Source organism: Dromiciops gliroides, chromosome 5, assembly GCF_019393635.1.
Source record: "Dromiciops gliroides isolate mDroGli1 chromosome 5, mDroGli1.pri, whole genome shotgun sequence".
NCBI lineage: Eukaryota > Metazoa > Chordata > Mammalia > Microbiotheria > Microbiotheriidae > Dromiciops > Dromiciops gliroides.
In genome coordinates, this window is record NC_057865.1 from 28,308,636 (window position 1) to 28,328,137 (window position 19,502).

General features: G+C 35.6%; 1 protein-coding gene across 2 annotated transcripts in view; it reads left to right on the forward strand.

Annotated features, from left to right (window-relative positions):
* TOP2B (DNA topoisomerase II beta) overlaps positions 1 to 19,502 on the forward strand; it is a 92,016-nt gene that overhangs the window by 18,322 nt on the left and 54,192 nt on the right. Inside the window, exons 2-8 of one of the 2 annotated variants that reach the window (XM_043965732.1) lie at positions 1,131 to 1,301; positions 3,008 to 3,098; positions 5,310 to 5,373; positions 12,298 to 12,443; positions 16,157 to 16,254; positions 16,859 to 17,071; positions 17,340 to 17,513. In XM_043965732.1, coding sequence (XP_043821667.1) covers positions 1,131 to 1,301; positions 3,008 to 3,098; positions 5,310 to 5,373; positions 12,298 to 12,443; positions 16,157 to 16,254; positions 16,859 to 17,071; positions 17,340 to 17,513 — 957 coding nt within the window. The remainder of the gene's footprint in view (positions 1 to 1,130; positions 1,302 to 3,007; positions 3,099 to 5,309; positions 5,374 to 12,297; positions 12,444 to 16,156; positions 16,255 to 16,858; positions 17,072 to 17,339; positions 17,514 to 19,502) is intronic. The other variant, XM_043965734.1, reaches the window with a different exon arrangement.

Genomic DNA, 19,502 nt, shown 5'->3' on the forward strand with positions numbered 1-19,502 from the left:
GTCATGTTATAAGAGAAGAATCAGAGCAATGAGGAAAAACCTCAAAATAGAAAAACAGCAGCACCAAAAACAAAAGAAATAGTATGGTTCATTCAGCGTCTATATTCCACAGTTCTTTTTTTTTTCTTTCTGGATTTGGAGATCCCCTTCCATGAGTCCCCTGGAACTCTCCTGTACCATTGCATTGGTGAGAAGAATCTAGTCCATCACAGTTGATCAACACACAATGTTGATGATACTGTGTATAAAGTTCTTCTGGTTCTGCTCATCTCACTCATCATCAGTTCATGCAAGTCCTTCCAGGTTTCTCTGAACTCCTCCTGCTCATTGTTTCTTACAGCACAATAGAATTCCATTACATTCATATACCACTACTTGTTCAGCCATTCCCCAATCGATGGGCAACCCCCCGATTTCCAATTCCCTGCCACCACAAAAAGAGCAGCTATAAATATTTTTGTACATGTGGGTCCTTTTCCCTTTTTTATGATCTCTTTGGGAAAAAGACCCAAAAGTGGTATTGCTGGATCAAAGGGTATGCATAGCTTTATAGCCCTTTGGGCATAATACCAGATTGCTCTCCAGAATGGTTGGATCAGTTCACAGCTCCACGAACAATGCATTAGTGTTCCAATTTTCCCACAGCTTCTCCAGCATTTATTATTTTCCTTTTTTGTTATATTAGCCAATCTAAAAGGTTTCAGGTGGTACCTCAGAGTTATTTTAATTTGCATCTCTCTAATCAATAGTGATTTAGAGCATTTTTTCACATGGGAATAGATAGCTTTGATTTCTCCATACAGTTCTAAAGTTTTATTATTCTATAGAAAAAAAAAGTCTAAGTTAAATTTTCTTATTTTACTTTTATCTCTTCTCAGAATTTCTTGTGATCATGTTATATGTAAATTGGGAAACATATTTTAAAAAATAACCAAAACTTTGTACTCATAACTAATATAAGTATACATTCTACAGGTGATACTCTGACTTTGAAAGTGACAACCAACTTATAGGACTTAAAAAGAAACAAGGCTGAGAGAAGGTTTTAAATTTAGGAAGCAAACATTTAACTGATCAATAAAGATTTTAGTAATACTTTTTCAGTTATTTATTTTTTTGGTTAATTTTAGACTCTTTTTGATCAGAACAATGCTGCAAAAAAAGAAGAGTCAGAAAGCAGTAATAAAAATGATTCTTCAAAGAAGTTGTCTGTTGAGAGAGTTTATCAGAAGAAAACACAACTTGAACATATTCTCCTCCGGCCTGATACATACATTGGATCTGTGGAACCATTAACTCAGGTCAGTGATCTTCTTTATGCATGTGTGTGTGTGTGTGTGTGTGTAATTTATCATTGACTATTGTGACTATAATTTCAGAGATGGGGATGAGAGATACATATGCTTCAGGAATTTTATTCCTTTGAGATTCTTTGATGGCTGACTAGGTATACAAAGATTAAAAGCCTTTATTTTCCATCAGAAATACAAGAAAATGTCCAGTAATCCCTCAAGACAAGCATTGAGGGAATTCTTAATTAGAAACTTTCCTTTGTTTTCTGTGCAGGTGGAATAATATTGTAGAAATTAAATAGAGTATGATTTGGGGGTTTATTATAGTTATGTTCATTAGTCTACTGAAAAGAATACCAATTTCATTTGAGGTCATTTTAAGGTCTCATATTATTTTAGTGCATAGCATGTTAATGCATATAAAATTATTTTTTTATCCCAAAATTTTCTCTGTGTGATAGCACAATTCTGAGAGAATGGAAATTATGCATCCTTTCTCTAGATGGTTAATTGTGGCTTTATAAGAGATCTTGCCAGAGTAGCAAACCTCACTCAATGGGCATGAAAATGACTTTCACTTGTAGGTCTTGCTCTAGGAGTCAGAGCTTTGAAGTAAAACCTTCTTCTTGTTAGATCATAAGTAGTCTTATGTTCGTCCAGACTTTTGTACATGTGGACGATACTTTGTTGGCTAGAAGTGTATCTATGGCTTTTTGATGATTCTTCTGTATTACACATGGTATCACCCCTAGTTTAAGAAATTGGGTTATATATAGAATTAAGCTAATGAATAGAAAAATGCTCTGAATTGATTAAAAGGTTGTATAAAATGTAGGCTGCTGTTTGTCTCATTATTATTCGATTTTATTATATTGAGGTACCTCTATTAACGTTCCCCCTTCTGCAGTTGCCTCAATGAAATGGTGGGTGACCCTCAGCATTCCAAGGGCAAGCAGGCTGAGGCCTGCCTGATTTTTATAAACTTTGCTCTAGCAGGCCTTAGCAAAGTGGGCACATAGCCCAAGCACTGGACTGGCTATTATTAGAGGAGCAATGTAGTGAAGTGAAGAGAGGCTGATCACCAGAACAGTGATCATCAGGTGATGACATTTTTTGACCATGAAAACTAATGAGAAGACTATTTGTGTGTGTGTGTGTTTTTTTTTTAGTGAGGCAATTGGGGTTAAGTGACTTGCCCAGGGTCACACAGCTAGTAAGTGTTAAGTGTCTAAGGTCGAATTTGAACTCAGGTACTCCTGACTCCAGGGCCAGTGCTCTATCCACTGCGCCACCTAGCTGCCCCAAGACTATTTGTTAAAGTGTAGAAAGGTTAGAATTTATATTTGTGGAATAAATGTCCACACCAGTGAAATTATGAATCTTTTAATATATTATATTGAGATAGAGAAAGTTTGAATTTTTAGTCAGTCTTGCTGCTTTATATTAAAAATTGAACTATTTTAATGTAAGAAAAATGTATATAAGAATAGATCATGTAGAATGAGCTGTTTCTCAATTTTATGGATGCTTAGGTTAGAAAAAAGAGAAGAGGATAACACCATTTATTTCACCCTTTTCTAACTATAAAGGATTAAGTTTGTGGAATGTGAAGTTAAGCAAAAATTTTAGTGGTAGAATGTGGTTTTGGATTGTGTAAAATTTATATTACTGACATTTATAGTAAAAGACTCTCTTTGAACTTTGTCTATGTGCAGTCAATGTGGGTTTATGATGAAGATGTAGGAATGCATTTCAGAGAAGTTACTTTTGTACCAGGCTTATACAAAATCTTTGATGAAATTGTTGGTGAGTACCTTTTTTAAGAATTAAGATAAATTCTCTCTTTTGGTAGGTAATTGTAAGGTCCTAGAGTCAGGACTCCATGGTGTTGATTTAAAGGGGATTCCTAAGGACTTCACACTGAATACTCATACTACTTCAGAATGTTTACAGGATAACTGAAATATTATACTATGTTAATACATTGTGTTCATATCCAACTTTGAGGAAGTTATAAACATTTTCCATTAGTCTAAATTTTTATTCACCTTTCCCATTTAAATCATTATAAATTTTACCTAAAAACAATAGAGGGGTTTTCATTTTGGAGGGATGTATGCTAAAAATGGCCTTTGGGAGCTAGTGTGTGTGTGTGTGAGTGATTTGTAGGTTAGCTACTCTCATCATCACAGCCCTTTCTCCCAATAGCTTCTTTAATATAGCTAATAGACCAATCTTAATTCTTCATGGAAGTAAACGTGTTCCTCCCCTGCTCAAAATTTTAGTCTCTCTATTGTCAAGTAAAGCTCAGACTCTTTGCTTATTTTCCAAGGTTTTTCATAATTTGTTATATTCTATTTTTGCAGACTAATTTTGTATTGTTTTTCTCTACTTACTCTACACTCCAACCAAATTGGACCACTCTCTATCCTCTCAAAATGCTATTGTGCTTTCCTTTTTCTGTGCCTTTCATCATACTGTGCCAGGCACATGGAGAAGCTTGTGTCTCACCATTAGCCTGCTGAATTAACACCCATATTTTAAAACCCAAATCAAATGCTACTTCCTAATATAAAACCTCCTCTTATTTCTCTCTGTCATGACTCACCTTTCAGACCTCACCTAGAATTTTGTTCTGAACTCTGTAATATACTCATGATGTAATATTGTGTGATTATTTGGTTTTGTGTCTTATTCCCCTCCATCCCTGCTAGACTGTCAGCTCCATGAGGGCAGATTATTTTCTAAGTTTTGAATCTCCCTGTTACCTGTTCTTTCCATTCCAAAGCCCTCTGGTCTGTCTAGCTTCATTTTCCCTAGGGTTATTTCTTTCCTGGTTTATATCTCTTACATTAAAATTCTAATTTAATTCTAATCACCAGCTCTCAAGTCCAGGTTCTGGGAGAGAATCGTATGATAAAAAGAATGATGATCTGGAATATAGGAGATCTGGATTCTAGGTCCCAGTATCTTATTCCATATGTGACTCTCTTGGCCCTGTTTTCTTTATCTCCATGATTCTATTATATATTGTCTTTTAAAAGGGGAGATTGTTAACTAAAATCAATCTGTATGGTAAAAGGGGGGAGATATTTTTGGATGAGGGGGCCTTTTCAATGCCCTTTGCATACTTTCAGTCTCTTAATACTTTCCCTGAAGGCTACACAGATTAGAATAATTAGATGGGAAGGACTAGGAACCCCATATCATTCCTTCTTCCTCACTTTTCAGCTACATCTGTTGAGGGGAAGATTTCAGGGCTAACCCTAAGCATTTTTTCCATTTTCATTTCTTAAACCTTGGCCCGATGTACCCTGCAATATTCTGTTTAAGTTACATGTTTATGGGTTACAGTGATCAATTAAGTCTATAGGTTTAATGTCTGCAGTTACAAGGTTTCTAGTGTATAATTTTCAGAGATAGGTTGTTGATGTAATTTGGGGTTTCAGTGAACTTGTATTCAAATTGATGAACTAGTAAAGAATGTTAGAATATTTTTTAGCATTATTCACTTTTGAATGGTCTTTAGAATACTCATGAAAATACATGTATGGAATTAATCTATATTCCTCTCAAGAAATGGGTTGTTTTTCCTGGTTGATTTGACCAATTGATTGAATTGAAATCAGATAAATTAGTTGTTTTTTTTTTAACCTTATGATGAAAAAATTTGCCATAAAAAACTACAAGCTGTGATCTCATTGTATAAATGCTCTAAATACATTTTGTATAGTAACATTTTCTATTTGCAGTGACTGAATTTCAATTTTACTTTTCTTATATTTATTTGTAATTAACTTCCCTCCTATTTTAATTCTGTTGAAATACTTTACTTTAATTTCAGAGTAATCCTCAAAATGTTAGAGTATTATGTTGCTTTAATTTTGTAATGGATGCTAATAGCAACTTATTCCTTTTGCAATGTTTCACTGTTTATATGTATTTGTTTGTTTTAATAGAGCTTTACACTTTTACTTAAATAGTTGACTATTCTCACTAAACTGTTTAATTTTGTAGTTAATGCAGCTGACAATAAACAGAGGGATAAGAACATGACCTGTATCAAAATTTCTATTGATCCGTAAGTACATCATTAGGCTACTTTAGCTAGCTTTCTCAGCTAAGTAAGTTGGTTCATACAAATGGTACCTGACTTGTGAACATGCAGTTTATGAGTTGCCTGTATGTATGAATGGCTATTGCTACCACATTCCCCTGAATGATTTCTTTCCTATCATTCATTCCTCCTTTTCCTGAAGGCTGCCACTGCAGGAGTAGAGCCTTTGGCTGTGGTTCTCCTGAAACCGATGCCACCTTCTCTTAGAGCCTTTGCTACATGAGCCATACCCTACAACAAAGCCATGTGCTTCTAGAGCCCTCTCTTATAGTGTTTACCCTTTGTTCCTGGAAACTCCTATTCAATTTATTTCTTACCTGTTTCTTGTTAGGGCTTTCCCTAACTGTGTCCCAGTGGAAGTTGCCTATCCTCTTGCTATCCTCAACTACATAGGGCTCAGTGTAACTCAGGCTTGAGAAGTTTCAAGGGAATTTGGGATTGAAGAATGAATTCAATAGGCTTTTGAGCACTGACTTGGTATCAAATTGCCAGTTATGAGAAATTATACTCAGAATCTTAAACAATTGATTTTCAAAGAAATTCCAAAGGAATTACTTATTTGTAATTCAGGGACTGCCTGCCTATTTTTTGCAAGGTTTACTAGTCAGATTCACTGCATATAGTAAACTGAATAATGGGTTTTTCTAAATTATATAAATTTATTATTCATTTTAATAATTTTGTTTTCACAAGCATCTGTTTTATGAAAATTTAGATTATACTTTCATAATATTATACTTAGTCATTCAACATTGTCATTAAAAATAAAAAAAACTGAGCAGATTGAGAACATTTGTTCTCATTAATCTAGTTTTGGAATAATACTCTTTTTTATTAACACCATAGTAAAATATTTTTGTTTCATTTCTCATATTTTATATTACTGCCACAGCATCATGTTGTTGAAGTCCTTTTCCTTTCCTTTGAAACAACACTAACAGCCTCCTAAGTAGGAGGTCAAAGCTAGGGAAGGAATAAAGACATTTGCCAGCCTCCATTGCTTCTTTTTGTCTCCTAGCTTTGGTAAAATTTTTGAAAACAAAAAATTCACTTAATCATTTGTTAAAAAGGAATAAAATATTGTCTGTATGACAAATTTCTCCATTTCTAATGGGCTGGGAATATCACGGCTCCTCAAGGGCTTCTCTAGCAAAGGGTTTTAGAATTTTACCTTTGGTCTGGTTTTATTTATCACTTTTATCAGTCACTTGGATAAAATTATAGATAATATACTTACCAGATTTGCAGATGACACAGAGCTAAGAGGAATAGCTAACATGGCGAACAACAGAATCAACCTCCCCCCAAAATGCCAGCAGGCTAGAATTCAAATGAAATATAACAAAATTTAATGGGGACAAATCTTATAGTTGGGTTTTTACAAATTGACTTAATAAGAATAAGGAGTATGGCTGGAGAGGATGTCATCAAAGAGATCTGGAGGGTTTAGTGGATTGCAAGCACAAGGGGTTGATAGCGTGATGGAAAACAAATAAACAAACAAAAAGCCTAATGAAATTTTTGGATGCATTGAAAAGTATAGGGTCCAACACATGGGAGAAAATAGTCCCTTTCCTTGGTCAGGGCACATGTGGAGTGTTATATTCAGTTCTGGATGCTCCAGTTTAAGGATGGCATGAATTTAAGCCATTGAAGACCACTGATCAAGTCATAGAAGTATTATCATCTATGTCATGGAGGTGCTACCTACATTGATAAGCTAGAGCATGTCTAGGGCAGTTAGCACCTCAAGATAATGCCGTATAGCTATCCATTAAAGCAACTGGGGAAATGTTTTAGCTTGGGCACATAACCATCTTCAGGTATTTGGAGAACCATCATCTTCTTTTTGCCCCTGCAGCACAGAAGGGGGTGCATTGGGTAGAAACTGCAGGAAGGCCGATCTAGGTTTCATTTGAGGAAGAACTTAAAATTGGTGCTATCCCAAAGTGTAGTGAAAGTGCATTGGGAAATAGTTGTCTACCAATTTCAAGAGATCTTCAGGGACAAAACCGACCTGAAACACTGTAAAAAGGAATTCTTGTCCTGATCGGGATCGATCTGGATGTTTCCCGAGGTCGTTTTCAATTGTGAGAGTCTGCGTTCTCTGTGGGTATTCTGAAGATCATAGGCTCACAGATCTAGAGCTTGAAGAGTCCTTAGAGAAACTCTAGTTCAACTTCATTTTAAGTAGGAAGACACCAAGACCTCAGGAGGTTAAGTAACTGGTTTTAGGTAATGTAGGTAGGAAGCATCAAAGAATTAGATGGTCAGAAGTTGGTTAGATCAGATGACCTCTTAGGGCTGTGATTTCTGGCAGTGTATTCCTGTACACTATGGGAGTCATAGTGTTCAAAATTAAGAGGGCGATACCCCTGCTATAATCTTGATTTTAGGAGATTGATAGAGTATTGTGTTCAATTCTGCATGCTGCATTTTGGGAAGGGAATGATCAACTTGAGGGCATCCATAGATGCCATAGGTCAGGATGGCAAAATGACTTGAGATCATGACACATGAAGAGTCATTGAAAGATCTCAGACAGGTATGCTGGAGAAGGAAGATAAGATGGAGGGAGCACAGAATAGCCACCTTAAACACTATTATGTGGAAAGGGGAATTCAACTGCTTCTGCTTACAGAGAGGCCGATTTCAGCTGGATGTAAGGAAAGACTTCCAAACAAAGAGTCAGAATCTCCAAAAGTAGAACAGGGACATAAGTAGATTATTAAGCAAAAGCTGAATGGTAACTTACCTGGTATGTTGTGGGAGAAGAGATAGGTTGGACCAGATAGCCTCTGAGGTTCATTCCTATTTTGGGATTCTCTGATTCTGTTGATGAACTGTCAGTTCTATAAAACAGTTCAGATTGCCATGTAGCAGTAAGACTTCACACACAGAATTAAATGTCAGGTAGGCAGGCATTAGTATCAGCTGGTGACTTTTGAAATTGACTGCTACCAAAGTTCATCTAGGTCATTTTGCTGAATTAATTCTTATTAATCTTATTTAGATTTTTTTTTTTTTGCTTTTTAGAGGTTTGTGAATTGAGTATTCTTTCTTGAAGAGAAAGATTTAACTATAATGTTTCTTTATTTCTGTTATATGTCTACAACCTGATTTCTTATTGAAATCTTTTTTTTACATAGCTCATTTCATTGAGAAACATTTGTTTTGACAATTGGGTATTTATTTAGATCTTGCTTTATTATAGTTCTCTACAGTTACTTTTTTGCTTAAATTTTTTATAAAGCAAACTTTTATATAACTTATTTACAGAAGATATTAAAACTAATTTTAGTAGGAGATAGGTTGAATATACAGAGTATAGAGAACACCATCTAGACCTTATTCTCCTTCTTCATAGTTTCCTGGGCTGTGGGGATAATAGATATTGGAATAGTTTGGGTTAATCAAAGAACAAGAACAGATTAGACAAGGGATGACCATGTGTTTGTATCTTATCTATTGCTATTATAGAAAACTGTGAAATTTGGAGAAATCTTGTGTAAAAGGAAATTAAATTCCCCAGAAGAGTTACCACAGTTCATGACATTAAAACAATCTGTTGGTACTTATCTAAGCCAGTAGGCATCTTTAAGATAACTAGGGCTTGATGTCTTTTACAGCCTGGATACATGTTGGTTTTAAACTGATTGTATGAACATTTAAGTGGGCGTTTATGTCAGGAAGTAAAGAGCTCAGTATCACCTCCAAATCCAACAAAGTTTCAAAACTATTCAGGCTGCAAAAGATATCAAGTCTTTGTTAATGTATCTTTAAGATACCACCCTAGATCATTACCAGCCTTTGAAATGGTATGTGTTATCTAGCCTCACACAGCATATTCAAAGTGAGACTAAGGAACAGTTCATAGATGTAGGAGAACTAGAAGAACACTATGGGTGTGTGTGACAAAAAATGACCCCAAGATACAAATCTGGGCGATTGGGAGAGTGCTTTTGCCCTTGTGTCAAGAGATTGGGAAATAGTGAAAGGAGGTTAGTTTGGGGTTAGACATGATGAAAAATTTAGTTTTAGATAAGTTGAGTGTGAATTGACTTTCAGACATAAGCATTAGCTTTTATATACTTATTTTGCTTTTAGTAAACTAGGTTACTTCTGAAGATTTTTTGCTTTCATTTTACTTTTTATAATAACAGAATCCTTTAATAGGATACCAAATACATAATAATACTTCAACAAGGGGCAGCTAGGTGGCGCAGTGGATAGAGCACCAGCCTTGGATTTAGGAGGACCTGAGTTCAAATCTGGCCTCAGACACTTAACACTTACTAGCTGTGTGACCCTGGGCAAGTCACTTAACCCCAATTGCCTCACCACAAAAAAATTTTTTTTTTAAAAATAATACTTCAACAAAAATCTGTATAAAGAATTACATGAGAGACTGTGTGGAATAGTATATAGAGAGTTGACCTTCAGGGTTAGGAATACATGGGTTCAAGAATGACCTCTGCCATATACTCATTTTGTGATTGAGCAAGTCACCACAAAGGCCCTTCTTGGTGTCCCAGGCAGTTAATTGTCTATAGAGCAGGTGTCCATCTGGATCAGCTGAGGAAGCATCTCACTGGACATTCTCTAAATCACAGATCTGGTCAAACTAAATTTACACAAGCGCCACGTAAGTGCCTAATGAGTAACACTGAACCTATAGTGAATATCATAGATGAAATGGAAATGGAAGCTTTCTAACTTTAAGCTAAGTATCAGTGCAGGTCAATAAATGAAATAGCCTAACTGATCTAAAGAGCAAGAGTATCAATGGTAGGGCTGCTGAAACCAGTTGGACAGGCTGTACCTTAGCGTGGTTGCCTGTGCTTAGTTTCATGTGGTCGCATGTAAGAAAGGCAACTTAGTTAATAAATGTGTTTTTATTTTAGTGTATAAAACTGAAAGAAAACAGAAAAAACCAGGTGGTGGTTATATGGAACAACAATTTTTTTAATGTGATGATTACTTTACCAAAAATATTCATCAGACCCAAAGAATATTTGTTAATGTTTCAGTATTAGCTTGGAAAGGGGTGTCTGATGATGCTCTCTACATTTGTACTTGGACTTCTGATGATTAACATCTTAATAGATAACTTTCTTTAATAAATATATAGATAACATGCTTATGGAATTGATGATAGTACAAACCTAAGAGGAATGGGTAACACATTAAGTGACAATCTAGATTTAAAAAGAGTGTGATGTGTCAGAATAGTGGGTCAAATCTAATAAGATAAAATTTAATGGATAATGCAAAGTTTTACACCTGAATAAAAATACTTCATGGGTATAGGATTGGAGGTATGTATAGATGGCAGTTTATACGAAAAATATTTGAAGTTAAATTGATTGCAAACTCAGCATAAATATCAGTGTTTTTTGGCATCTCACAAAGTTAATGCCATCTATGTTAAGGTAAACCTGCTGTCCAGGAGTGGTGGAAGTGATAGTTACTTTCTCTGTACAGGCCAGATGATATTTGGAAGCATTGTGTTTAGGCAGGATTATTGATAATGGGGAGAGGGTTCATAGGGTGATCTGGATGATGAATGGTCTTGAGGTCATGCTATGTGAGAATTGATTGAAAGAATTGGCGATGTTTCTTCTGGAAAAGAGAAGATTTGGTGATCATTCCCTTCAAGTATTTGAAGGATTGTTATATGGAAGAGTGAGTAGACGTGTTCTTTTTGGTCGTGGAGGGCAGACCTAGAAGCAGTGAGTAGAAGTCACAGCTAATCCTTATTTTGACTCAGTATAAGGAAATCTCAACATCTAGAGAACTCCAAAGGTGAAATGGGGTGGGTTGCCTTAGGGCATAGTGGCTTGCCTCTCACTTGAAGGCTTCTAGTCAAGGTTGGGTCATCACTTGTTGGGGATGATATAAGGCAGATTATTTAGACTTAATTTGGACTAGATGACAGCTTCTGGGGTACTTTCTAACTCATAGAGATTTTGTGATTTCCTGTTTGATATTTTTTGAAGTGGCAGTATTTTTAAAGCAAATACCTCTAAAATGAATAGTAGCTAACATGGAACCCAATCTTTTCTCAATTCAGTCTCAGAGGTGTAGTAGTGAGACTTTGTGACTCTAAACCCTAAAAAAGAAATTAGAATAGTTCCTGCCCCTTTTAAAGAACTGAAGTTTTTAAACTGGGTTTTTAAATCTATAACTGTGATTCACATAAGAGAAATCAATCTTTCTCTCCCTCCCTCCTTTCCTTTTCTTCTCTCTCCCTTTCTCCCTCTCTCTCCCTTTCTCTCTTCATCTCTCCTTCCCCACCTTATAAATTCATCCCTGAGAACCTAGTCACAAAATGAAGTTGGCAGCGGCACTTTGCAGAACTTGTGCTCAATGTCTATGTCTTCAGCATGTGATGACAAGTGATCCAAGGACCTCTAGTCTTCTTTAGTCTTTTCTCACCCATAAAAAAAAACCATAACCAGTTCCTTGTTCTATTTTTTATTTGGCTAAGAGACTTCCCTCTACCCCTCCACATCTTCTACCTGAAAATCCTTTTAGTCCTTCCTCTATATTCATGATCTGAAACTGGAAAATGGTGCTCTAAATAAATGTTACTTAAGAACATTTTTAAAAAGAGTTCTGTCACTTGTAACCCGTTGATATGGCCAAGTTATTTTTGCTTCTCTGGACCTGTTTCCTTATTTTGCAAAATGAGGATATTAGAATTGGATTCTTTCTCAAAGGTCTCTTTCAGTTTTTAAATCCTATATTCTTATAAAATGACAAGTAACTTTCAAGTTGGAAAAGTAGCTTTTTTGAGGGTATTATCACAGCATAATTTTGATTGCTTTAATTGACATTTTAATATGCAGGAGCATTTTAAAAATGTGATTTCTTACTTATTAACAGTGAATCTAACATTGTCAGCATCTGGAATAATGGAAAAGGCATTCCTGTGGTAGAACACAAAGTAGAGAAAGTCTATGTTCCTGCTTTAATCTTCGGACAGCTTTTAACATCAAGTAACTACGATGATGATGAGAAAAAAGTTACAGGTAATTACTGTTAAGCATTTTGAGTAAAATATTTTCATTCTATTGACAATATGTTGCTAATTTACTTTTGTTATGTTGAGATAGTTTCACATAAAACAAAACTTTGTATCTGGAAAATGTTTTTTGTAATCTATAAAACACAATATTATATGAATGTTACCACAATGACTTAAAAGTGATCATTTCATACATATAAATATACTATGTTGTTGACATTATCCTCAGTCTTAAAAAAAAAAAACCTTTGAAATTCTTATTTCATGATTTTAATATCAACCTTTTGATTTAACACTAGTCCACAGTAGTTCATACTACTAAGGCAAACTCCATGTTTTTAAAAGTTTTAAATTGGTTCCTTTTGTGTGTGTTTTTTTAAATCACCATAATTTTCCTCAGTATCTTCTTTCTTTTTCCTCCCAGAGAGAGCCATCCTATATAACAAGTAGAATTTTTTTCAGACAAAAAAGAGAGAAAAGGAAGAAAAATACATTTTAAAATGTATTGTGGTTTGTTGTTGGGTTGTGGTTTTTTTTGGCTCTGCTTGCTTCATTCTGTATATATTCATGTAGATCTTTACATGCTTCATTCACATACATCATTTGTTACAGCACAATAATATTCTATTACATTCACGTATCACTTTTTGTTTAGCCATTCTCCAATTGATGGACATCTATTTTGTTTCTAATTCTTTGCCATCACAAAAAAGTGCCACTGTATTTGAGTACTTATTCTTACAATGGCCTCATTGGGGTATAGGCTCAATAATGGATTCTCAGGATCAAAGGGTATAGACATTTTAGTCATTTTATTTACATAATTCTAAATTGGTTGTACTGTTCCCAGTTCCAGCAATGAATGCTTCAGAGTGCCCATCTTCCTTCCAACACTGACTACTGATTTCTTAGGTCATCTTGCCCAGTTGGCTGGGTGAAAGGTGAAGGCTCAGGGTTGTTTTGATTTACATTTCTCTTTTTTTTATTAGGGATTTTGGAGCATTTATGGCTGTGAATACTTTGCAAATTTTCTTTTAATGACCTCATATTCTTTGACCATATGTATTGGGAAATGGCTTTTTGTGTTGTTAGTTGTTCGTGTATCTTAGACTTAAAATTCTTTTCAGAGAAATTTGATATAAAGTTTTCCCACCCATTTGACCACCTCCTTTCTTATTCTAGGTGCATCAATTTTGTCTGCAGAAGCTTTCCAGCTTCATATAAACAAAGTTCTCTCTTTTCTCAAAAAAAGAATCTTTTGTAATTGTCTCTGTCCCTTGTTTGGTCAAGAGCTCATCTCCTACCATAGCTATGAGAGGGATAGGAACTGCTTCTTTTCTAATTTTTTTGTAGTAGGATCCTTAATTTTAAGGTTATATATCCACATTTAGAATATATTTTGGAATGTAGTGTGACATTGATCTAAGCTTAATTTATGTCACACTGCTTTCTAGTTTTCTCAGCAGGTTTTGTCAAACAGGGAGTTCTTTGCCAAGTAATTTTGTTTTCTGCTTTATCCAACACTAGATTATTGAGTGACATTGTTTATGATTCTCCCTTGTCTACTCTGTTCCATTGATCTATCCCTCTATTTTTAAACCAATACCAGATGATTTTTTTTTTTTGGTGGGGTAATGGGGGTTAAGTGACTTGCCTGAGGTCACACAGCTAATGAGTGTCAAGTGTCTGAGACCAAATTTGAACTCAGGTCCTCCTGAATCCAGGGCCAGTGCTTTATCCATTACGCCACCTAGCTGCCTCCAATACCAGATGATTTTTATTACTGTTGCTTTACAATATGATTTAAGTTCTGAAACATTTTCTTATCAGTTATTTTTAAGATGTTTGTGTCAAGAAATTAAAAACTAAAATACAAAGATGTTTTGGGCAAAGTCAAAGGTGCTTTGATGGGGATCTTGTATACACTTTTTTAAAAAAATAAAAGTATTTTATTATTTTCCAGTTACATGTAGAAATAGATTTCAACTCTTGTATACACTTTGATATTGGGGTTTTTTTTTTTGTTTTTGTTTTTGTTTTTTTTTTTGTGGGGCAATGGGGGTTAAGTGACTTGCCCAGGGTCACACAGCTAGTAAGTGTTAAGTGTCTGAGGCCGGATTTGAACTCAGGTACTCCTGAATCCAGGGCCGGTGCTTTAACCACTGCGCCATCTAGCTGTCCCCTTTTTTTTTTTTATATTGTTTTTTCTTAATTTACCTTGTTAAAGTTGGTTTTGTTGCTTCCTTGTAGTTCATAATAATAAACTGGAGAAGTAGTGCAAATTATATTTATGAAAGACCTAACTGATGTTGATAGAAAATGTAAATCTCTGTTATTTAAAACATTTAGTATATATACTCAAAATTGTTATAAAGATGAAAAGAGCTATATAACTATTTTACTTATGTACTTGAATAACTTGTGATTTTGTTAACTTCTTACCTGGATTGTTGTGATTACCTGGTAATTGGTTCCTCTCTTCCAATAGTTGTCTCAGTGCTTTTCCTAAAGAGCAGATCTGATCTCGCCACTACCCTGCTCATTAAACTGCAGTGGCCCCCATCCCCTCTAGGACCAAATGGAAATTCTTCTGTTTGTCAGTCAGGCTTCTTTACCACCTGTTTCCAATTGATCTTTGTAGCCTCATTACACATTACTCCCTTTCATGCACAACATGGTTAAACAAAACGTTTTTTTGTTTGTTTTGTTTTTTCACTGTTTTAAATACCTGACATGCCATCTTCTCTATCCATCTGTATCTTATGCTTGAAAGACCCCCTTCTCCCACCTGCCTCTTGGCATCCCTAATTTCCTTCAACACTTCTCTTAAGTACCTTCTTCCTACATGAGACCTTCCCCTCCCCAACCACTAGTCACCCCCACCCCCCGCTACCATATATCTAGTTCATATATATTTTGTATACACTTACATATACAAATGTTTGTCTCCCTTGATAGAATACAAGCTTAAATACAAGCTTAACCATATTGCTCCCACTCTCAAAAAATTTTGCTGAGCATTTGTATTCCCAAGGTTCAGCTACAGTTTCTTCTGCTTCCCATTGAAGGCCCCCTAGCTTGGCTTCCAGCCTCACTTATCACAGGGTAGATGAGCCGTTCCACATCCCTCTTCCTCTCTGGCTTTCAGGCATTTCCTCCTCAGAGCCTTTCCTGATCTAGTTTCTTAATAATGAAATTCTATTTCTTTTACTTGTGTATGATAGCAGCCATAAACTAGTATGCAGAACTCTCAGTTTAGAGTCAAAGGACAAGAGTGAGGGTTTTGGTTCTGGTACTTTGTCTGTCTTTGGGCCAGTCACTTACCCTCTTTGGCCTTAGAGACAGACTTCTCTGTAAAATTGGGAGAGGGCTGCTTGGACTATTTGACCAAAGGCATTTCCAGCTCTAGATTGTTGGGCCATGATGCAAAGGAAGACTCCTTCCTTTCTAACTTGGGGCACTGAGAGGTAAGTTAAGGAACTTGCCCATATTCACAGAGCTAGCATGTGTCCAAGACAAGATGTTTCACTGATTCTAATGTCAGCGCACTGTCTACTTCACCACACTACTTTTTAAAAAAAAATAATCATTTTATGATTTGCAAAATAAAGCATATTATCCATTAAATGAATTTGTTTGGAATTTATGATACTCAGTCTGATGAAGTTCTCTTTAAAATTGTTTGATTAGAACTTTCTCATTTAATTGTTCTTACAGGTGGTCGTAATGGTTATGGTGCAAAACTTTGTAATATTTTCAGTACAAAATTTACAGTTGAAACTGCTTGTAAAGAATATAAGCATAGTTTTAAACAGGTATGTGTATTCAGAAAATTATTCACTTATTTTTTTTAGAAATTTAAGTCACAACTACACTTACAAAGATAAACATTATGCAAGTTTGAAGTGATATTACTGCTTCATTGGGATTTTGAGTAACTTTTGCTATTATAGTATGGCTAACAGGGTAAAATAATTTCAAAATACCTGGAAGAAGTCTAATGACACCCAGATTCTTCTTTATACCTCTTTTATTTACTGTTTTGTTTCATTTTTGTGGGACCTTAAAATATAATGTTTTATATTGTAGTGTAAATAAAAATTAAAATAGTTTTTGTTTTCAGAAGAATAGCTATAAAAATTTTGAAATACTAATTGTACTTTCAGTGATAACATAGTATTTTGAGTTTTTTAGCTACATAAGTTGCTTTCCTTTTGTTTTTCATTTAAAGTTTAAAATATCAGCATATTATGAGATGTATGAGATTAATTTACTTGCTTTACTGTGGAAGAGAAAATGGATATATTTGTGAAAGTTTAAGTTTTATGTATTCTATTCCATAAAATTTGATAAGGTATATTTTTGTTATTTGTGCTTAAAATATAGAAAAGGCTTTAATAATATTTGAATTTTTTAAAGACCTGGATGAATAATATGATGAAGACTTCTGAACCCAAAATTAAATACTTTGATGGAGATGACTATACATGTATAACATTCCAACCGGATCTGGCAAAATTCAAGATGGAAAAGCTCGACAAGGATATTGTAGCCCTCATGACTAGAAGAGCCTACGACTTGGCTGGTTCATGCAAAGGGGTCAAAGTCATGTTTAATGGGAAGAAGTTACCTGTAAGTCTTCTCACAGTTTATCTAGTCAGCCTTAGTGCTTCTTTAATCAACTTATTCATCTTGCTTTATTTGCTCTTTTATTTCACTTGCTATTGGAAATCAGTGGCTGTGAGTAAAAGACAGGACAAGGACAAAAGAGGATGGTAGGCTTCTCTTGGGCTGGAGCTCCATTGATAGTAATTACAAGAATGGAAATGCAGGAAAGATAAGGCACCTGCTGCTCTGGCCTGACAGTGCAGGATTAAACAACTTTTTTTCGGCTTTATAGGTAAATGGATTCCGCAGTTACGTAGACCTTTACGTAAAGGACAAATTGGATGAAACTGGGGTTGCCCTGAAAGTTATTCATGAACTTGCAAATGAACGATGGGACGTTTGTCTCACATTGAGTGAAAAAGGATTCCAGCAAATCAGCTTTGTAAATAGTATTGCTACAACAAAAGTGAGTAAATATAAAATATTAAACTATTCAGCCAGTCCTGGAATTAGGCTTGGATTTGTCATTTAAGGGCAGGGGTGGGAGTAGCACAGTAGACAAAGCACTGAAGAATCAGGAAGACTCATTTTCATGAGTTCAAATCTAGCCTCAAATACTTACCTTATGTGTGACCCTGGCCCTTAAGTTAAGTGTGACACTTAACCCTGTTTATGTCAGCTTTCTCATCTATAAAATGAGCTGCAGAAGGAAATGGCAAACTACTCTAGTATCTTTGCCAAGAAAACCCTAAACAACTTAACTTCATTGTCATTTAAATTTTTAAAAATCTTACTATGAAAATAACTCCTTAATTAAGTCATCATTGCCTTTTTAAAATCAAAACTTATTTTCTATGAATTAGTCTATTGAGTCAAGGAATAGATGTGATTGAGATCTTAATAGTTGGAAATGTTGTATTTTTAATTAGTATGTGCCATTAATTTTTGAAATTTAGAATAAGTAAAAAATTTCCCTCTGCCTTTTGAATGAGTCTAGTCAGTTCAGAATTATTCAAGAGTGATTATCTATTTTATAGATTTTCTAGTCCCTCTGCTATCTTTCTAATTACTTTCTGGTATTTGATTGTTTTGTTGTTTATCTGAAATTCTGCCATTGGATTAGCAAGGAAAATAAAACATTGAAGCCTAAATTACCTAATTTTTCTGCTAAATATCATGTCTGATAAAGCTTTGTTAAACTGTAAGGCTGAAAATAGAAGTAAGATGAAAAATTTGGGTCATTGCCTTATTTTTGTTATGCATATCAGAAGTCGATATGTAAATGAAACATGATATAGTTTTGTAGCACTTTTGAGGAGTTTTGTGTTCTATGTATTATTTCTCTTTTCCCTGTAATACATACCCAGATAAAAGCTTAGCCCATGTTAAAAAGGGAGAAGAAAGTGCGAGTCAAACAGCTGCTCACCGCCAGTCCAGCCATGGTCACCAGAGCTAAAGGGCCATTCTGGGAGGTGTGCTAGAACCAGGGGAGGCCCGGCAATAGCAGGTCATTGGCTGGTGACTTCATTGGGAGTCGCTGGTGTAGTGATGCAGCCACGGATGTGAGGGCAGTTGGAGGCTACCTTTAGCTGAGGCATATAGTGGCTAGGAGATGGGAGAGGAAAGTCCTAGGTCCTGATCAGACCCATCTGGATACTTGTGCTCAGTTCCATGTACCACCTTTTAGGAAGCACATGGATAAGTTTTGAAAGGCCTTGACGTGCACACAGTATGAGAATCAGTAGAAAGAATTGAATATGTTTACTCAGTAGAAGAGAAGACGGGGGTGACGTGATCATAGTCTTCACTTATTTCAAGGATGGGAGAAAAGAAATTGACTTTTTTTGTTTTTGCTTTTGTTTTTTTACCTCAGTGGACATGGAAGCAGTGCTTGGAAGTGAGAGAGGCAAATTTGGGCTTGATATAAGAGACAACTTCTTTTCAAGTCAAACATCTAAACGGTTGCTTTCCCTACATTATGGCTCCAGGGCCAGACCAGACAAAGGGCCTATGGTGGGGTGGGATGGGGACCCACACATTACTTTCCTCAGGGCTCTTGGGTGCAGGGCCCTGGGCTTTCCCAAACAGGGACTAAAGGAAGTTGGTGGCAGTGGTCTGAACAGACCAGCATATATTGCCTTTTGTGTCTCCAGCTGGATAATTTCCTCATTGGGCTAGTCTGGCCTGCCTGCCCCCCACCCATAGAAACTGGTGCTTGTTCATTGATGTTGTAATGAATGGAAAGATTGTAGATGGAAAGATGTTTGCAAATTTTAAAGTGCTATTGAAATGCCAGTTGATATTTTTATCATTATTATGTGCCTACTGTGTGCAAAGTGAGAAGGGGCACCTTGGTCTAATGAGTAGAGAGCCATCAGCCTCGGAGTCAGGGAGACCAGATTCAAGTCTTACCACAGAAACATGGCTGTATGACCTGGGCTCCAGTAATAAATTG